General features: G+C 43.5%; 1 protein-coding gene across 1 annotated transcript in view; it reads right to left on the bottom strand.

Annotated features, from left to right (window-relative positions):
* Positions 1–19,336, bottom strand: part of BEND4 (BEN domain containing 4) — a 38,288-nt gene extending 18,952 nt beyond the window's left edge. The window contains exons 1-3 of the mRNA XM_030313955.1: positions 18,825–19,336; positions 12,938–13,075; positions 10,881–11,447 (exon numbers count right to left, since the gene is read on the bottom strand). Of these exons, the coding sequence (XP_030169815.1) occupies positions 10,881–11,447; positions 12,938–13,075; positions 18,825–19,311 (1,192 nt within the window). The 5' untranslated portion in view covers positions 19,312–19,336. The remainder of the gene's footprint in view (positions 1–10,880; positions 11,448–12,937; positions 13,076–18,824) is intronic.
* Between the last annotated feature and the right edge of the window lie 225 nt (positions 19,337–19,561).

Genomic DNA, 19,561 nt, shown 5'->3' with positions numbered 1-19,561 from the left:
TTGAAAAGAAATAAACCAAAGTGTTAATAATAATTAAAAACGATTATATTTTAGTAGCAAGATTAGGGTAGTTAACACTATCATCCTTGTAAAAACCAGTTTAAAAACATTTCTACAGTGGGCATGTATTATAATTTAAAAGTGGTTTGAAGAATATCTACATAATTATTATCCCCCCCCCACCCCTTCCTTTGCTATATATTATCTGCAGTGTTTGTACACAGCCCTGGAAAGGCTTGGAGGCCGACTCTCCCATCTCCTAGCAGTGCTAAGCTATGAGCAAGGCCAGCTGATTCAAATGTTGGAAGAAAACAGAATTTCATGCTCATTTACTGGCTGTAGGAGGCAAGTGGGTCCTGTAGGTTGATATCTGGGCACAAGACTGAAGGCCAGGAAGACAAGACAAAGCTATTTAGCCAGTTATGAAAGAGAACTCAGTTGTTAAGTGTCCGATTCTTGGTGTCAGCTCAGGTCATGATCTTGCAATTTGGTGGGTTTGAACCCCATGTCAGGGTCCATGCTGACAGCATGGAGGCTGCTTGGGATTCTTTCTCTCTCCCCCTCTCTGCCCCTCCCCCCCTCGTGCTGTCTCTCTCAAAATAAATAAATGTAAAAAAAAAAAAAAAAAGAAATAGCCACCAGGCATGATGCTGGGCCCTGAGTAACACCCTCCTCCAGCCCCTCCCTAGTGCGCTCCCCTGGCCCTGACCCTCACAAGGCAGAGGCCTCCAGGCCCCTATCCAGCACAGGGCATGTCCCTGCTGTTACAGATTTGAAACATTGCTCTCTGCTAGGGCTCTTTGGAGGGTTGCCTAGATTTATAATAGGGAAGCTGTAGAATCAAATGAAATATTTTTGGTGGAAAAAAAAAAAAAGTAAGTCTGGAAAATAGAGATAGTTGTGTCTATTCAAGAGGGATGAAAGCGGAAGGAAACATTATCCTGACCCACAGCTACACCATGCTGCCTTCCCAGAGAAGCACCGGGCACTGAGAAGGCAATCGTGGAAAACCCCCTGTCCTCCTGCCCTGCTGTTGTGTCAATCTACAGTTTTGTGGACACACTGTGGAATTTCCCAGTGAGCACATGGGGCCCTCAGAGATGGGGAATAAGAGGCCTTTGCTTCCTTTGAGATTCCTGCAGTCCTGGCCAGACACTGCTCCTCTGGCCTCCAAGAGATGAGAGATGGGGTCAGGGCTTCCACCAAGAAAAGAGCAGCAGGATCCTCAAGGAGCTGATTATGCCCCAGACACCTCACATCCAACTGCCTCCTCACGCACATTGTGAATTAAGCAAGTCATTCCCGTCGATGGAGAAGCTACCAACTCAGACCCACTGGGCAGGTTTCATATATTTACTTATACATTCTGAAAAAGAAAGGCACATGCACCTAGCAGGTTTAATGAGACAATAAATGAGGAACCAAAAACTGTAAAAGCTTCTATTAAAGGGAAGGGAGAATATAAAGGTACCCCAAATGTCCCTAGTTGTATCCTGATATTGAGAATTTCCACCCCCAGCCATGTAATAGCATTTTAATTTTTTTTAATGTTTATTTTTGAGAGAGAGAGAGAGAGAGAGAGCACGTGCACGTGGGGGAGGAGCAGAGAGAGAGGGAGACACAGATTCTGAGCAGGCTCCAGGCTGTGAGCTGTCAGCACAGAACCTGACGCAGGGCTCGAACCCACACACACTGAGATCACACCTGAGCTGAAGCTTGATGCTTAACCAACTGAACCACCCAGGCACTCACCACCACGTAACAGCATTTTAAAATGCATACCAGAGAATCCTAGAAAGAGCAAAAAACCTGAGAGGAAAAAAGCAAATTAGGAACATCTTTCATGTCAACAGATAAAGACTGAGGGAAACAAATACTCTGTTGGGTATCTAAGACATCCAGATGAATGTGCTACTCTCAAAAACAAACACACCCTCTAGCTTGGATGGCTTGATTTTGTCATGGCCAGTGTTAGTTAAATCCACACAGACAGGGTCTTCAACACATTCTCAGTACTAGTATATAATAGCTGACAAGAAGGCGTGAGAAGAATTGGTCCCAAAGTCATCCATGGGTACTTTTTTTCCCCTTAACGTACTGCCTCTGGCACTAGGAACTGTGTGATTCTGGGCAAGTTACTCAACCTCTCTTAGGCTCTGTTATCTCATCTGTAAAACCTGGACAATTGCCTACTATATACAGTTACTGTAAAGTTTAAAATAATACATGTAAAGCAGAAAGCACCCAGCAGATACTGCCTAATGTAAGCTATTATTATTTTACGAGTAGGAGCCTAGTGAGTTCCTTAAAGGTTACTTCACTGACTGCTGACTTTGTTTTAAGGCTCTTCCAAGGAAAACTGTTCCAATTCTGTTTTTTCCCCCCCATATTAAGGGTGCTTGGGCTTGGGTACCCAATTTTCACTGCAGATCATTACGTTAAAATTTTGATCAGAGTAGAGTTTCTCTTCTTGTTTCTCAAGCATTTAATCTACTTTGCTGTATAATTGTTTTTAAAGACTTACAAAATACAACACCTGTGATTTTATAGGGAGATTGAAATTATTTACTGTCCTCTGATGACCATGCCATCTGTGCGATTGTATCATCTTTAAGCGTCCTATTCACATTGTGTCTATAAGGTAGAAGCACCTGAATTGTAAATATGAAGAAATAAACGATGAGCTTTAGAAAATACTCAGCCTTACAGATGCATGGTTATGCTTTTGATTATGACAATGTCCCATTTCTGTCTTATTTATTTATTTATTGTTTAAATTTCTTTAATGTTTATTTATTTTTGAGAGACAGACACAGAGCACGAGTGGGGAAAGGGTGGAGAGGGAGACACAGAATCGAAAACAGGCTCCAGGCTCTGAGCTGTCAGCACAGAGTCCGACGCAGGTCTTGAACCCTCAAACCATGAGATCATGACCTGAGCCAAAGTCAGATGCCCAACTGATTGAGCCACCCAGGCGCCCCCCATCTCTGTCTAATTTAACTGATGAGGGTAGATGCCACAACATGCCTGACACTGGGCTAGGATTTAGGATACACAGATAATGTTGACTTCATCTCTGCCTTCAAGGAGCTCAGATGGCCAGCCTCTCTTCATATTGGGACACCAGGGAGAGATAGAAAGAGAAAAAACAAATACACACAGTAAAAACTTCCCAATACTGACTTTCACAGACATATACATGATATATTATGGCAAGTGGTTAATTCTGCCTGGGAACAGAGAGGGGTAGAATTTGTTACAGAGGTGAGTGTCACCTGAACTGGGTACTGAAGGAGGAGTTGGAATTTCTCAAGTGGGGAAAAGAATATGTTCCTGAAATGGAAGGAACAGCAGGAGTAAGGGAAAACCAGAAGCAAGTATAAGGTTGCACAGGAATCACAACTGTCCAGTGGGGTTGGAATACTTGGTGTATGGTGGGAGCTGAGAGTCTAGTCTCTAAAAATGGACAGGAAAAGATTCAGGTAGAAAGAGACCCCATGTGTCATACTGAGTGCTGGAATTTACTCTACAGACCAGGTGAAGCCTTTAGAGGCTTTTCAGCAGGGAGAGGCTCGAGTCTGGGAGTAGATGAGTGGCTACTGCAGTAGTCCATGTTGAGATAGGCCCGGATGAAAACAGTGGGGAGAGGAGGAACCCATACTGATGTGTATCCAAAAGGCGGAATCCAGAGAGGAGACTGATAGGACATAGGGGAGAGACATGCGTAATGGATGGATTGGAGGTTTCTAACCTGGGTAACTGCATACTGACCTCTTTTTAAGGATACCACTTACAACTGGGGGCGCCCTGGGTGGCTCAGTTGGTTAAGCGTCTGACTTCAGCTCATGTCATGATCTCATGGTTTGTGAGTCTGAGCCCTGTGTTGGGCACTGTGCTGTCAGCTCAGAGCTTGAAGCCTGCTTCAGATTCTGTCTTCCTCTCTCTGCCCTTTCCCCACTCACACACTGTCTCAAAAATAAACATTTAAAAAAATTAAAAATACCACTTACAATCTAAGAAAAACACTTAAAATTTCTGCATTACTAGGCACAGAACACTTTCCCTCTGTTTCTTTCTTTTTAAAAAAATGTTTACTTATTTTGAGAGAGAGAGATAGAGAGTGTGAGCGAGCAGGGGAGGGGCAGAGAAAAAGGGAGACAGAATCCCAAGCAGGCTTCAGCTGTCAGCACAGAGCCTGATGCAGGGCTCGATCTCACGAACTGTGAGATCACAACCTGAGCCGAAACCAAGTCTCTGCCGCCTAACCAACTGTGCCACCCAGGCTCCCCTCCTCTCTCTGTTTTTAAAGTTGCTATTTATTGAGCACTTACTGGAAGAACTAATAGACATCCAACTGCTACTTAATGAACTTAATACTTCCAACATTCTAATAGTATTTTTTTTTATTTTTTTAATGTTTATTTATTTTTGAGACAGAGACACAGAGTGTGAGCAGGGGAGAGGTAGAGAGAGGGGAGACACAGAATCTGAAGCAGGCTCCAGGCTCCCAGCTGTCAGCACAGAGCCCGACGCGGGGCTCGACCTCACAATCCGCAAGATCATGACCCGAGCCAAAGTCGGACGCTCAACCAACTGAGCCACCCAGGTGCCCCCTAATAGTATTATTAATTTCATGGTACAGAAAGAAACTGAGGTTCAGAATGGTTGATTTGCCAAAAATCACAGCTAGCAAATAGCAGAAGCAGAAATCCAAACCCAGGTTTGACTCCAAACCCATTGTCTTTTATCATATTCTGTCTCTCTCAATCTCATGGCCATAGCAAGAGTTATGAGGACTTTTACCAATTTCTAAGTAAAAGAACTAAATCCTTTATACCTCTCTGTTCCTATCATTTGCTCTAAGTTTTTACTCAGGATATATTCACGGGTCTTCATCCTCCTTAGAACCCCCCCACACTAAATGTGAACAATAGGCTTCTGAGGACTAGAAGCCGCCCTGAACATTCCTGCACAGGCACTTCTGGGCATGTGTAAGTGGGAGGCTGCCAAGAAGGCCCCAGGACATCCACAACACACTCACTCCAGGGGCTTTTCACTGTTGTAAAATTATCCAAAAAACGGACATTACTGATTTATCTTTCTAAAATATTCTTAGAAAATGACAACTGTGGACTAATAGGATCAGTGGTGCATAATTCAAGGTGAGTTTTCTGGTTTGTACTCTTTTGAGTAAGTACAATCCACCCTCATTATTTGCAGAGCACATGTTTTCAAATTTGCCAACTTGCTAAAATATATTTGTAACTGTCAAATCCATGTTTCCTGGTGCTCTAGCAGTCATCTGCGAACTTTTGCAGATCACTGAAAACCTGGGTTGCACAATGCACACATTCCCAGCTAAGGCTGAACAAGGTTTAACACTTCGGCTGTTTGTTTCAGCTCACAGGGTAACAAGTGTTCTTCTCTTCACGTGCCACGTTTTTCATATTTTGTGCTTTTTCTTGGTGATTCTGCTGTTTAAAAGGTACCCCAAACACAGAGCTGAAGTGCGGTCTAGAGTTCCTAAGTTCAGGAATGCTATGATGAGCCTTAGGGAGAAAATACGTATTAGATAAGCTTCATTCACGCATGAGTTATAGGGCTGTTGGCTGTGAGTTCAATGTTAATCTGACAACACTATATATTAAAGTCTCTTTATACAAAAACATACATAAAATAAGGTTATGCATTGATCAGTTGGTAAAAATGTGACTAAAGGTTCTCAGGAACATAGCTCTGTACTTTTCCTAGGGGTAACGCTTTGGTATTCGCTAATTCAGTCTTGACGGTGACTTTATAGAACATAACTACAATGAATAGTAAGAATCGACTGTATTTTTAGGGTGGAAGAGGGTAATACACTAGATCTAGAATCAAGAGACTTTGATTATAATCCTAGCTCTGCCACGGGGGCGCCTGGGTGGCTTCATCAGTTAAGCGTCCAACTCTTGATTTCGGCTCGGGTCATGATCTCCAGGTTCGTGAGTTTGAGACCTGCACTGGGCTCTGTGCTGACAGTGTGGAGCTGCATGGGATTCCCTGTCTCACTCCCTCTCTGCCCCTCCCCTTCTCATGCTCCCTCTCTCAAAGTCAGATAAATAAACTTAAAAAAAATAATAATCCTAGCTCTGCCACAGACTTCACCTATCCGGGTTTCAACCTCTTTGCCTATAAAATAGGAATATTAATATTTGTTTGGAGTTATGAAGATAAATTGATAATTATAAATGTACTTTTTAAAAAAGTAGAAAATCCTTGGGGTGCCTGGGTGGCTCAGTCGGTTGAACGTCTGACTTAGGATCACATCATGATCTCACAGTTCATGGGTTTGAGCTTGTGTTGGGCTCTGTGCTGACAGTTCAGAGCCTGGAGCCTGCTTCAGATTCTCTGTCTCCCTCTCTCTCTGCCCCTCCCCTGCTTGTGCACGCACACTTTATCTCTTTCAAAAATAAATAAACATTCAAATATAAAAGTAGAAAATTCTTTGATAACATTAATAGTGTACTTCTATCTGGCACTTAAAACATCCCAAGGTATTTTAAAAAAAATGTTTACTTATTTTATTTTGAGAGACGAAAAGAGATAGCACAGGTGGGGGAGGAACAGAGAGAGAGAGAAAGAGAAAGAATCCCAATCAGGCTCCTTGCTGTCAGGGTAGAGCCCAATGTGGGGCTTGATCCAACAAACTGTTGAGATCATCTTAGCCAAAATCAAGAGTTGGCCACCTAACCAACTGAGCCATCCAGGCACCCCCAATCTCAAGGTGTTTTTAATATGTCATAATTATTTTACTTTGGAAGTTATTTTTTTTAAACTACCATATTTTATGATCCTTAGACACACATTTTTTTCGTGTTTTAAAATCTCTGAGCTCGTTCAAAGATGCAATTATGATTCACAGTGTTTTTTCCTTCTTTCTTAGTGGAACATAGAATATTGGCGCATCTTGCATCCAATGGGTCTTAAATTAGATGACATACAGTATTTTGTATCTATCCTCCCTTAGGAGTTCTCTCATCTTGTGTTGACTGTATGCTTTCTAAACAAGCATGCAGGGGGCACCTGGGTGGCTCAGTTGGTTAAGCATCTGATTTCGGCTCAGGTCATGACCTCGCGGTTTGTGAGTTTGAGTCCCACATTGGGCTCACTGCCCTCAGCCTGTCAGCATAGAGCCCATTTCAGATCCTCTGTCCCCTCCCTCTGCCCCTCCCCTGCTCGCGCTCTCCCAACAAACAAACATGCCAGCTCTAAACTGACACCCTCTCCAGTGAGAAGTTTTCCCAACATTTTCCTTCTTTTAATAACGTCTCAACTTTTTGTATTCCTGATCTAAATATCAATTCTTCTGTGGCTTTTTACTTTTAACCTATCTTTGCTTTCTTGCCTTTAAAAAATTAAACTTTTCAACTGACTTTCTTAATTTCTAGTGTGATCATCTAACACCAAAGAGTAAGTGCTAATGCTCTTTCCTTGGGATAAAATATTTAATCGCCTATATCTGCAAGTAACTGTGGACAGGAAGTCAGAGTATTATTCTCCAGAAGCCCCTTGCTTGCATGTGGCTGATATTAATCAACAGGACTTTGTGGAGTGTTTCACAAATAAAACAGTTACCCAGCCCTCCCAGGAGGTGCTGGAGGTGCACCTTCCCCAAACTCTTCCTTCTTTAGAAAGGTCTGCACTTTCCCATCCTCTTTTATAGTTGCCCTTCCTAGATATGAATGCTTTATTTCAGGAAAAGAAAATAAAGAAACAGGAATCTCAAAATTACTCAATAGCACAACTCTGGAGTGGCAGAGAAGGAACTAAAACCAGGGTCTCAGCTCTGACCTGGGGCAGGTGTCCCTATCTTCTTGTTAACTTTATTTCCTCTGAATGCTTTGTGTCTTTTTGAAGTTTATTTTATTTTGAGAGAGAGCGAGCGTGCATGCATGCCCAGGAGAGGGGCAGAGACAGAGAGGGAGAGACAGAATCCCAACTAGGCTCCACATTGTCAGCACAGAGCCCAACTCAGGGCTCGAACCTACAGACCATGAGATCATGACCTAAGCTGAAATCAAGAGTCGGACATTTAATCGACTAAGCCACCCAGGCGCTCTGAATGCTTTCTCCTTTGTACTCATCCATCCTGCTTGGCTGTAAATACAGTTATATCACAACATAAGGGTAATTTCTACTACAGGAAGGTCGCAGGTGCTTCCATGGAAATGCACTGCCCTCTGGAACAACAGAGGTCTTTTGAAGACATTGGGAAACAGTGATGATACTTAAGGAAAATCCATCCCAAATTCCACAGGAGAGTTACTGCTTGCAAAATACTCTTGTTAGATGCAAAACCAGAGTGTACTACTTGCTGCACTTTTCTTCAAACGACTGTCTAAAAGTTACAGATTTCCCCCACAAAATTAGTAGCTAATGGAGTGAAAGGTGGATTCTTAGGTGATCACTATCTGGTTTGCAAGTGACACATTCAACTGGACACCCAATACTAAGGTGTCCCTAGGTAATGAGTACGTGTTAAATAAGCTAATCTTTCTTCAATTTTACACTAAGTTTTTTCTGTTCATAACTGACAAACTGATTTTTATTTACATAGTTGAGTTTCGGTATGAATTATAGCAATCATGGTTCTCCATATGAAATGGCTATTGATTCAAGTTTATGGAGGGGACTGTCAACAGAGCTGGAATGTTTGCACTAACAGTGGTGACCACACCCTAATTTCAACGTGTCCTTCAATACTGGACCATCAAGAAGGCTCAATTAATTTCAGCATTTTCATCTTTCTGGAAATGGAAAAAGACGGTGATTAGTGGCAGGTCAGCAGTGAGTTAGTTATATCCACGACACAGCCCTTCCACCTGGCACAGTTTGGGAAATGGGAGGACTAAACCCCAAATTTGCTTAATATTTACCAAGGTCAAATATTTAGAACTGGGAATTAGACAATACCACTCTGGACTTCTGTGTCACCTGTCCCTGCGCTCTGAAACTCTTACCCACAGTTCTGAATGGCTGATGTAAGTATCTAAAATTGACTGATCTCCAGGATAGTATTTTCTCCCCCAGAAAGGCACAGAGGAGGGTGGGGAGTAAGATGGAAAACACCCCTTTGGGTCGGATCAAACCCATAATTAACTGACCATACTTTATGGAATTGTGAAAGCTGTAAAATCCCAGCATGTTAGCTACACCCCTCTTTCTCTGCCATGGAGAACCCAGTGGAACAATGGTTCCACTGTATTCTTTAAGCTCTACCCAGTGTCTCCTGTGGTCCCTGCCTTCCTGACTTGAGAAGACACCACGGCCCTTTTATCTAACCCCAACGCTCAACTGCAAAGAGAGAGAATGTTTTCTTACATTTTTTTAGTATTTATTTTTGAGAGTGAGAGAGAGACACACACAGTGCAAGTGGGGGAGGGCAGAGAGAGAGGGAGACACAGAATACAAAGCAGATTCCAGGCTCTGAGATGTCAGCACAGAGCCCAATGCGGGGCTTGAATCCACGAGACGGGAGATCATGACCTGAGCCAAAGTCAGATGCTTAACCGACTGAGCCACCCAGGCGCCCCAGAGAGAGAATGAATTTACTTCACCTCCTGCACACACAACTCCCCCACAACATGACTGCATTAAACCTAATTGCAAAATATTCTGAACCAAACCTCAGGTCTATTTGAGTAATGCTTTTAAATGAAAGGACAGAAAGAAAATAGATTTCTGATCTGGCAATTCTTAACACTTGTTTTTTGCTTCCTAAGGGAACTAATAAACAAGTGGGTAATGTTCTTCAATATTTCCTTATTTTTAAGTCAGTTGCCAAACTGGGCGGTTCAAAGACACTGAGTTAGGAAACGAACATACTTTCTATTTATATTTATGTATCGGCCTTTAAAATTTTTAACATGCTATATATGCTTTATTTTGAAATATACTTTATTAGTATACTAGGACATGTATGCAGTTAACCAAGAAGCGTGTACATTGGTGGATACATTCTCAAAATTTTTTATCAGTGGGCTGCACGATTAAAAGGATTTGAAGATATTGCTCTAGCTAACGATCTCACTATCTTTTGTAAGCCACAGACATGCAGGAATGAATTCAAAGGTATAAGCAAAATTGGTACCTTTTCAAATAGTAAAAAAAAAAAAATGGCTTTGCAACCCAGAGAAGATCTTGCCATAAAGGTGACTTTACTATGCAGCAAATCTAATGTCTCTAAGAGGCAGGAAATGCCTGCTTTGCCAGGGGCACAAATAGTTTGAGATCTGCTTAATTACTGGTCTGTCTCTGATCTTTTCCTTTCAGTTTACAGTTGCTCATTTAACAGGGAGCTTGCATGCTAAAAAGAGAAGATACCTGTTGAAACTTAACAAGAATGGCAAGAAATGAATGGAACAGAAGAGACCATTTGTTCAGTACTACTCAAGTCCAACCACCGAAGGTATCAGTTCACTTTCATCTTTATTACTAACTAATAAAACACAACAAAATCTTTAAAAATACAAAAGCCGCTTTTAAAAAAAGAGGGCAACATTTTGAAGAAAACTCAGGCTCACGGTACTTGGCCTATTTCAATCTTATTGTACCACGTCTGGAATCTTTTTTATATGGACAGAGACATCTTTGAATAGGGTGGTGGTCTTCAGGCCTATATCTCTTAAGATTGGACTTAAACATAGAACAAGGCTAGTAGTTTATCCTGAAACTTCTGTGTGGTACTGGAAGGGTAAGGATACCCTGTGCATGCCTGTTTTTTCAACTTTTTTACCTCACTGGCCAAAACCATACATATACATGCGTGCATGCACGCATGCACACAGAGACACCAGGAAGGAATGATCTGCAGTTAGCTTGCAAGGAATATGGCACAGTACCTGGGATGCTCTCTAATTTCCGTCTGAGCTCTTCATTTTCTTGTTGCAGTGAAATAACCTCCTGCTCCAGCTCTTGGCATCTAGGACAGTAGCCTTCCTCTTCCTCCTCCTCTTCCTCCTCGGGCAGTGTAGAAGAGGACGGGTGACCATGGGATTCGGATGTCGCCGGGGAGGTCCAGCCACCTAGTGTATGCACGGGGGAGGTTGACAGAGGATCCACGTCGGCCAGGTGGCCATACTCACTGACTGATGAGGTGTTTGGAGTTGGAAAGCTCCCCGAGAGCAGGTAATTTTGTAGGGAGTCAGTGAAAACCCTCAAAAAGGCAGAAGTTTGTTGTTTCCTTTGCATATATTGCATGTCTATGTCTACATTATCTGACGTCTGACTGTGGACCCCTTTCCCGACGTGACACTGTTCCTGTCTCTCAGTATAACTCGAGCCTTCCTGCTTGACACAAGAAATCATGGATTGAGAATGGTTGGAGTCCAGTAGTTTTCCTCCACAATTTAAGAGACTAAGAACTCGACTGCATTGCTGGGCAAAGGCATCCAAGATCATACGACTCTCTGAAACACATGAAAAAACACATCAGAGACGGACAGCCAAAGACAAGGGTAAGTAAGGTCCTCAATTTTGAGGTTAACATTCAAAAATGTTAAAATTATGTATTTCTACTCTCCATCCCAAACCAAGGTAACACAGTGAATGTACTTTTAGTAGGATGCATAGCTTCCTGTCATTCTGCAACCAGAGGGGTGTCTGAAGAGTCATTCCCAGTCCCTCATTCTGGGAAATGGCTGCACTGTGGCTTTGGGCACCACAGAGAGATTTCCCTCTCTGTGGCATTAACTGGCCTGTACAAGTCTGAACTCACACCTTTGGCTTCATTAAGATCCTTACTCTAACGAATCGAGCCAGCTACTGCAGACTCAATTCCTCCTTGATAGGAGGGCTTACAGCAATCATTACTTCTATTTCTGGAGTGCCCTCATGCCCTTGCTATTAATCAGCTGATACAATCCCTGACGAGAGTACGTTGCTTCCAGATGCAAACTGGAGAAGAAAGATAAGTCTTTTTGAAGAGCTCACTAGACATCTAAAGTAAAACAAAGGATGGCCTATAAGGCAAAAGATGATGAGCCCAAAAGCAAAACTGTGTTATCCAACATCCGTGTTCACTATTCTTTCTCTTCATTTATCTGTGAACTTGGATTTCTTGTCAAGGCCAATATTTAGGCCAATCCATACAAGTATCATGTAAAAAGCAGTAGTGCTTCTTCCATGAGCCTCTTCCATTAGGTTGCCAAATCTTTTAAATGGCATGTGTCCAGACTGCTGGTTAGTTGACATAAATGTATTCTAAAGCATACTAATTGTCAATCAGTGAAAAATAAAAAGCAAATGGAAAACAATCAGTTCAAACAACCAAAAATACCTCAAACATTGTGCAAATGTGATTTAATTCTGTCAGTCTTGGGTCTTGAAAATTCACCCTAAATGCAAATATCACGAGGTGCAGCCTCTTCTTTCTGGACTACCACCCAGAATGGGCTATTTATAAATATACAGAGATACTTTATAGGGCTTGTATACAGCTATAGGATGCCTCTCATTTCATCTCTTCCCTATCCAGAATAATGGCAACAAACAAAATACTGTAGATTTTAGATGCCAGTAAGTATTTATGATAGAAATTTAACTAGCTACCTACTGTCTCTGAAAATGCTGGCTCTATCTTTTGCTCAGGGGAAAAAACTTTAAAAATGAAAAATGGTGAAATGTTTGAGGGCTTCTATGGGAACAACAAAATATTTACTGAATGCATGTGGGTCCTCTCATAAATATATAGATCTTCATTTGTAACACTGGACATTGCTTTGGCTGCATTCTGGGTAGGCTGAGAGTCCACGGGACTACTTTGTTCTTGCCATGGTGCTTTCCCATGCTTAGGAGCAGTACCACCCTTAGACATAGGGAGGGGGGCCCTGCCCTAATCATCCTCCTCCATCCCTTCCCCTCCCCATGGTAAGGTACCCAAGATACAGGAATTCCTTACTTAAACTGCTTCGAGGGCCTGTGCTGGACTCTTCCCTGAGCCATTCTCCCAAGGATAGACCATGGTGCCAGAGCCTGGAAGTTTGGACGGGGGCATCCATTCGTGTGTATGTGAGGCTCCTCCTATTAGAAGATGAAGCTGGGGGTGGGGAGAGAAGGCCATGGGCTGGCTGAAAACTCCAAAGTCAGATCTGGTCATTAAGGTATATTTGTCAGGGGAGGTGGATGGAACATATTTTATTTAATAGTTTGTTAATTATTTAGATATATGGTATGTAGGCCTGCATCTGTACTCTTGTCCTAAATCCCACAAATATTAGGCACAGGCCTGTTTTTTACACAGTGATTTTGAGTGCTGAAGAAGAAAACCAGATGTCAGGCATAGTTTCAGGCTAGAATTGATTGATGGGCTGGGAACTTCACTGAAGCAGCAGCCAGGACAAAGTTCACTTGCTATACTAGAGAAAAGGGAGATGGATATAAGAAGTATCTTTTACACACCAAACAGTGGAATTGATGCCTCTGCCCCCTGCCAGATGGAAGGGAAGGACTGAGCCCGATTTAAACCAAAAGGTAATGGGGAAAGACCTTAAATATTTGGGTATTAATTCTTTACACTGACCAAAACCAAATAAACAAAGTAAACAGCTGAACCATAAAAGTGGGAAGCCTTAAGATGTTGCACAGTGGTCTTCATTTCCGGGTTTTTGTTCTTTTATTAGTAAAATCAAAGAATGTTATTGATCACGAATTTTCAATTCTAGCACACTGGCAGTTTTCATTCATTTTAATCCTATAATCCCATTCTAGACCTGAAGTTGTATTTACTGTTTGCATTTTAATCAGCATGGCCCTAACTGATTTACAGCCTATACACCTTTAACGTAACCTTGATGAAAGGAACAAAATATGCAAAGAAAGGCTAAAATAGAAGTGGCTATAAAGAACTGCTCAAATATATTTGTTCAATGTCCTAAAACACACTCAGTAGCTTTAATCATATTGATACATCACATTAGAGTATAGATTTTAAGGGAAAAAATCTGACTTAGGGACAAGCATGATTTGTTTTCTTAATTGAAGGATAAGCTTGTAATATGCTGAGAAAAAATCATTATGTAATATACTACATTATGAAGATAATGTATTAAAGTGTACCCAGAGTATCAGAGAATAGCTACAACCATAAAACACTTCTTGCCTTCAGTTTTTACAAACGCTTCATTCTGAATTTGTTCTCAGAATTGATAGATGCAAAAATAACGACCATAAAAAGTTGAATTTCTCCTTTTTGGTACCTTGAAATATTTAAATACTGTTTTAACGTCAATACACGGAAAGATATGATGAACAATATTACTATTACACTTGGCAGAAAACAGCAAATCTTTCTACCTACTACATATTGCAGCCAGCAATACTTTAGCTTTCCAGACAGAATATAATTAGAAATGCAAGTACTGTGCAATGCTCATTATCGCTAAGAAATGGAGAAAAGTTCTGTTTTCATATGAACACAATTGAATGGTCACTGACCCATGATTCTTAATTGAGCAAAGTATGAACATGTATTTTGAAATTTTTTAACTGTTTTTTTTTTTTTCCTAGTTACAGAATGCTCCACTCAAGAGATGGCAGGGAAGAACACCAACAGTTTACAAAGGGGCTTTAAAACTACCTACTTTATTCTTAACTTCTCTAAAATTAAACACCACAAAATATTCATACAGCACAACCACGAAGCACTATAAAGTGACCACTTGTAATTTATTTTGCTCTATTGCACAATCTGTTGGGATAGTATCATGTTGGAAATTTTGCCTAGTCTGATTCCAAAATCTGAACCCGTGATTATTTTTAATTAAAAAATTCATTTCTAGAAATTCTTCTGAATGTAAGTGGTTTAAGCCATCCTACATCTGATAAGTGAATAAGAAGAGGGATGGGAACTCGGCAATCAAACACAGGCGCCTTACTTTAATGTCCTTCTTTGTAAGTAAAGCCTTGAATGGAATTTGCCCATCACAGCACATACCCAAGAGTATTCTGTTACTATGAAGGAGATCACAGCCATCGAGATTAGTGGTAACCTTTTGATTTTAACCCAGCGGAGGGTGAAATATATTAATATTAAAAATGCAGAAGCAGAAAAAATTTTTTGTGACCTATTATCATGTATCCATACATTATATCTACCAAAAGGATTTCCAGCTAGTTCAAAATAGATGATTTCCTTAAAACATTAATATAACTTAAGAGAAGACTTCAAGGCATAGAAAATAGAAGTTAGAAAATGAAAGCATCTTTGGAAGTATCACCCTTGTCTTAAATCAATGAACTATGTCTTAAAAAAAATGCCATCCAATTTTTTTTCATAATGGCAAACATCAAAACAGCAAAACAGGATGCAATTTTTCTAAATAAATAAATCAATGATGTGTCAAAAATTAACAGATGAGTTAATATACTTGGTGCTATCAAAACCAGATGGTGCTTCCTAATATTCATCCTGCTCAGTCAATCCCTGAATATTTTCTGGACCATCGGTATATAAAATAGGATGCTGCTATTTGTGATGGCAAACAAAAGCAATCATGCCTGCCAAGCACATACTATAACAGGCAGCATTTCAGCTCTGCTAGACAGAAAGTAATTAGAATGCTTTTAATGTCCAAAAGAATGATGCTGATAGGCTGCCACAGATGTGTAGATTTATGAATATTTATATGGTGGTTTATAGCTGACACTTTTATCAGTTGAAGAAGATAAAATATCTGCCTGACTCAAAAGCTTGACAGTCAGGTTAATAAAATCTCATTAAAGAGAATGACCTATGCAATTATATAGGATTTATTGTAATTCATTTTTGATTGTACTCTGCTTAAAGATGCAATTTCCCATTTCCTGATGCCAAATTTAGGCTGCATATCAAGATCTACGTGGGTTTTAACTCTAAGCCTCCCACAGAGGAAAAATACGCTTTTAAAACCATGGTATATTACCCCTTTTAAGGAAAATTATACTCTTCATGAGATTTTATAAGAATGCTGAAAAATCTATTTTTAATCACATTTCTCCTCTCAATGGTTTATGGCTTTTAATGGGAAATAAGATTCACTTCAACCTTTTCATCTTTTCACTGCCTTTACGCTGGACACTCAGTTTTATCTCTTCTGTCCTTGACTCATTTCATCACATCAATGTTTTGGCTATTTTCAGTCTATTAGGTGGCCCTCGAGGCTACAGTAACACTTCTGTGAGGGTGCAACAAGCAACTTACCACCTCCTCCAGCCCCCTCCTCAATATGCTTAAGTGGTGTCTGTCTGTACACACATGCTCATTGGTTCAAAGTGGAACCACTAGTTCCTCAAAGAGCCAATCAGCTCTTAAGGTGACTGTCCCTCTGATGGCCACTCACATCTCTGTGCTGGGTTAAGAGATGGGTTTGTCCATCAATGATTAATATTATGACCACAATTCAGGATGTCTAGTACTATGGCCTTTTTTTTTTTTTTTCTTTTTGCTGCCAGACCATTTTCTTCATTGCATGGAAGAAACCTACTATCCAATTCCCATTTTTCCAACAAGCAAATGGCATCCTGCCCTTGGTGCTATCAAGCTTACTCTTTATGACCTGAAAGAAACAAAGAAAGAAAGAAAGAACGAACGAAAGCAAGCAAGCAAGCAAGCAGCCTTTAAGAATAAAAGGTAATAAAAAATATAGGGAGTTTCAGGGGTATCAAACAAAGCCCCTTTTCACTCTTTTAGATTCAGTGATGTTGTGATTTCCACCTGGGGATGGAGACAAAATTAGCTAAGAAGAAACACTGAAAGAGTACATTTACAACAAGGTGAAAAAGGAAAACAACACCCACAAACTCCTTGTGAATGAAAGACAGGAAGGACACTGCCAGAGTAGGAAGGAGCATGGAAAGGACAGCAAGTGGCTGGTGCAGAAAAAAGAAACAATGCAGGAAAAATAGCAGGAAAAAGCAAGGTTAAAACTATGGATGAAAATGGCAATGAGGGAGCAGATTTATAGTGTATAAAAGGAAATAAAAGATTGAAAGACAGCAAAGACTAAAAGGAGAAAGCAAGATGAGATTAAAGACTGAACAGGCAGATAAAAAAGGGGAACCCTCCCCCAGTAAACATGGTGGAACTAAGGTTATGCAAGGGAGTAAACAAATACAGAACATGGGAAAAGAACCCAAACTGCTGAGAAAGAACATAAAAAAAGATAAAGATTAAGCAGAACTAGGGAATAAACACGGGCATGAACTAAAAGTAGTATAAATAAGACACCAAACCCAGAGAGAAAGAGCACAAACCTACTACTAAGAAGGGGAGAACACAGAAGAAAAATGAGAAAAATGGAAGTGAATGGGTAGCCTAACAATGAATATAAAAACACACGAGAATATTGGGTCAAGGGCAACTGAAAATAAAAAAACCCACCCCACTAACAATAAGACACCTACACAAGAACCCCACTCAAAGACAAACACCTCCAAATCAGTGAGACATGTGACAGAACAGGAAGTCTTCACTATTACCTGTAATTAGATTTTCTTTCTCAAAACCAATCCCTCATGTGTCAAAATATTGACAAACAACATAACATTAGCATAGGCGTCTATAACTCATTTAGAGACAATGCTCACATTTTCATTAGGACAAAAGCCTTGGACTCACCGATATGCAGAATTTGGGGGGTTCTAAAATACCAAAAAAGGCCTGAGCAGGAACTTTTAGTTCTGATAAGCGAGATAAACGCGGAGGGCCCTTGGGCCAGGCCCCCAGGCTAAGGCTTTTCTACCAGCCCACCTCCCATAGCTTAACCCGCAGGAGAGCTGGCTTTTCCCAGGGGACCTCCTGCAGCCTCCCGGTGGAGAGGCATTTCTTCAAGGGGCAGGACAGATGCTCGGGAGGCTCGCGATCCCGGGGTGCAGCCCCCACCCTCCTGGTGGGGAAGGGGTATGAGCGGCGGGCCCCGAGAGCCCGGGGTGGGGGTGGGGGAATCTTCTGGGCTGGGGGGAGGGGCAGGACGTCTCCTTCCCTAAAGTCCGCTAACAGGGGCGAGCGTCAGGTCCACCCGCGTGGCTGGTGCAGAGGAACCCGCTGTCTGACACGGTTTGGGACTCTGGGGTGGGTGGGGAAAGAGGGGCAGAGGGAGCAGACAGCGCGCGCATGAGAAACACAAGCGCACAGAAGAAGAAAAAAAAAAAAAAAGAACCCAAGAGCCAGTCGAGTGGACCGCGACAGAGTAATAGTGCACCAAAGAGGTGGTTAAAAAGATAATCAGAAGGCCAGGAAAGAGAGAGAGAAGGAAAAACAAGAAGAGAAGAAAGAGAGGTAAATGAAGAAGTGGAAGGAAAAAGTGAAACAGCCGAGGATAAAGGGAAGGCGTCCCCGAGCGCCGCCAGAGCAGCCCCAGCCTCTCCGGGAGCTGCCGTGGCGGTCACCCTGGGGTGTCCGGCGCGCGGCCTCGGCGCCAAGCCTGCTTCTCTGACCCCCGCCCGAAAGACCCCTGCCGCCGACCGCCACAGCCCGGCTTCCTGGGCGCGAAGCCGCAACCGAGCGCGGAGCCACCTGTTAGGAGGCGCGCGCGCCGTCGGAAGCTCCGCACGCGGCGGCGGCGGCGGCGGCGGGGAATCCTCTAGAAGTTGCTGCCCGCGCGTGGAGGCCTCAGGGGTGCGCTCGGACGCCCGACTCTCTCTCGGCCCGGACTGCACTCGCCCCTCTCCACCTCTCCGCTCTCCCCTCACGACCCTCCCGCCAGTCCGGCGCGCGGAAAAGGTGTCCGCCATGCCCAGCTTCTGGCTCCCGGGCCCCCACCCCTCCCCGCGGCCGAGCGGGAAGGAAAGTTGCGCCCAGGAGTTGGTACCTGCGCTGAGCTCCAGGCTGGCGCCGTCGCTGCCCGCGCTGCTGCTGCCCGCGGCGGCCGCCGGGCCCGGGCCATACCTGACGACGGCGGCGAAGGACGAGGATGATGAGGCGGCGGGGGACGCCGGCGGCGGCGCCGGAGTCCTCAGGTGGCCCTGGGACGCGGCGGGCGTGCACGATGGAGACGACGACGACGCGGCGGCGGCTGCCCGGCCGGGCCCGGCGGGGTAGGTGCTCTGCGCCTGGAACTGCTGCGGCGGCGGCGGCTCGCTGCTGCTGATGGAGACGGCGGCGTGCGGCGCGAAAGGCGGCGGGGGCGGCGGCGGCGGCCGGACGTGCGGCAGCTCCACCAGGGTGGGTCTGTCGTAGCGCTTGGCCAGCGCCGGTCTCTTGCTGGGGAACGTCTTGAGGACGCTGTAGGGGCTGCGCTGCTTGTAGATTTTGGGGACGCTGGGCCCCTCCTCCGCCGGCTGCATCTCCTCCTCCATCCTGCGCCTCGGGGCCGGTCCCCGGTCGCACGCCCCCTCCCCGCCGGGCGCCGGGCTCCGAGGGTGCCTCCGCCTCCCGCCCGCCGGCTCTGCCCGAGTACGCGCGTGTGGGAGGGTGTGTGCCTGTGCCTGGGCCGCCGCCGCCGCCGCCACTGCCGCCTGTCGCTGAGGCTGGCATAGCTGAGCCCCCGCGCGGGGGGCTGCCGCCCGAGCGCTGATTGACAGGCCGCCTCGCCAATGCCTGGAGGGA

Source organism: Lynx canadensis, chromosome B1 (genome assembly GCF_007474595.2).
Source record: "Lynx canadensis isolate LIC74 chromosome B1, mLynCan4.pri.v2, whole genome shotgun sequence".
Classification (NCBI taxonomy): Eukaryota; Metazoa; Chordata; class Mammalia; order Carnivora; family Felidae; genus Lynx; species Lynx canadensis.
This window is presented reverse-complemented; position numbering and strand designations above follow the sequence as displayed.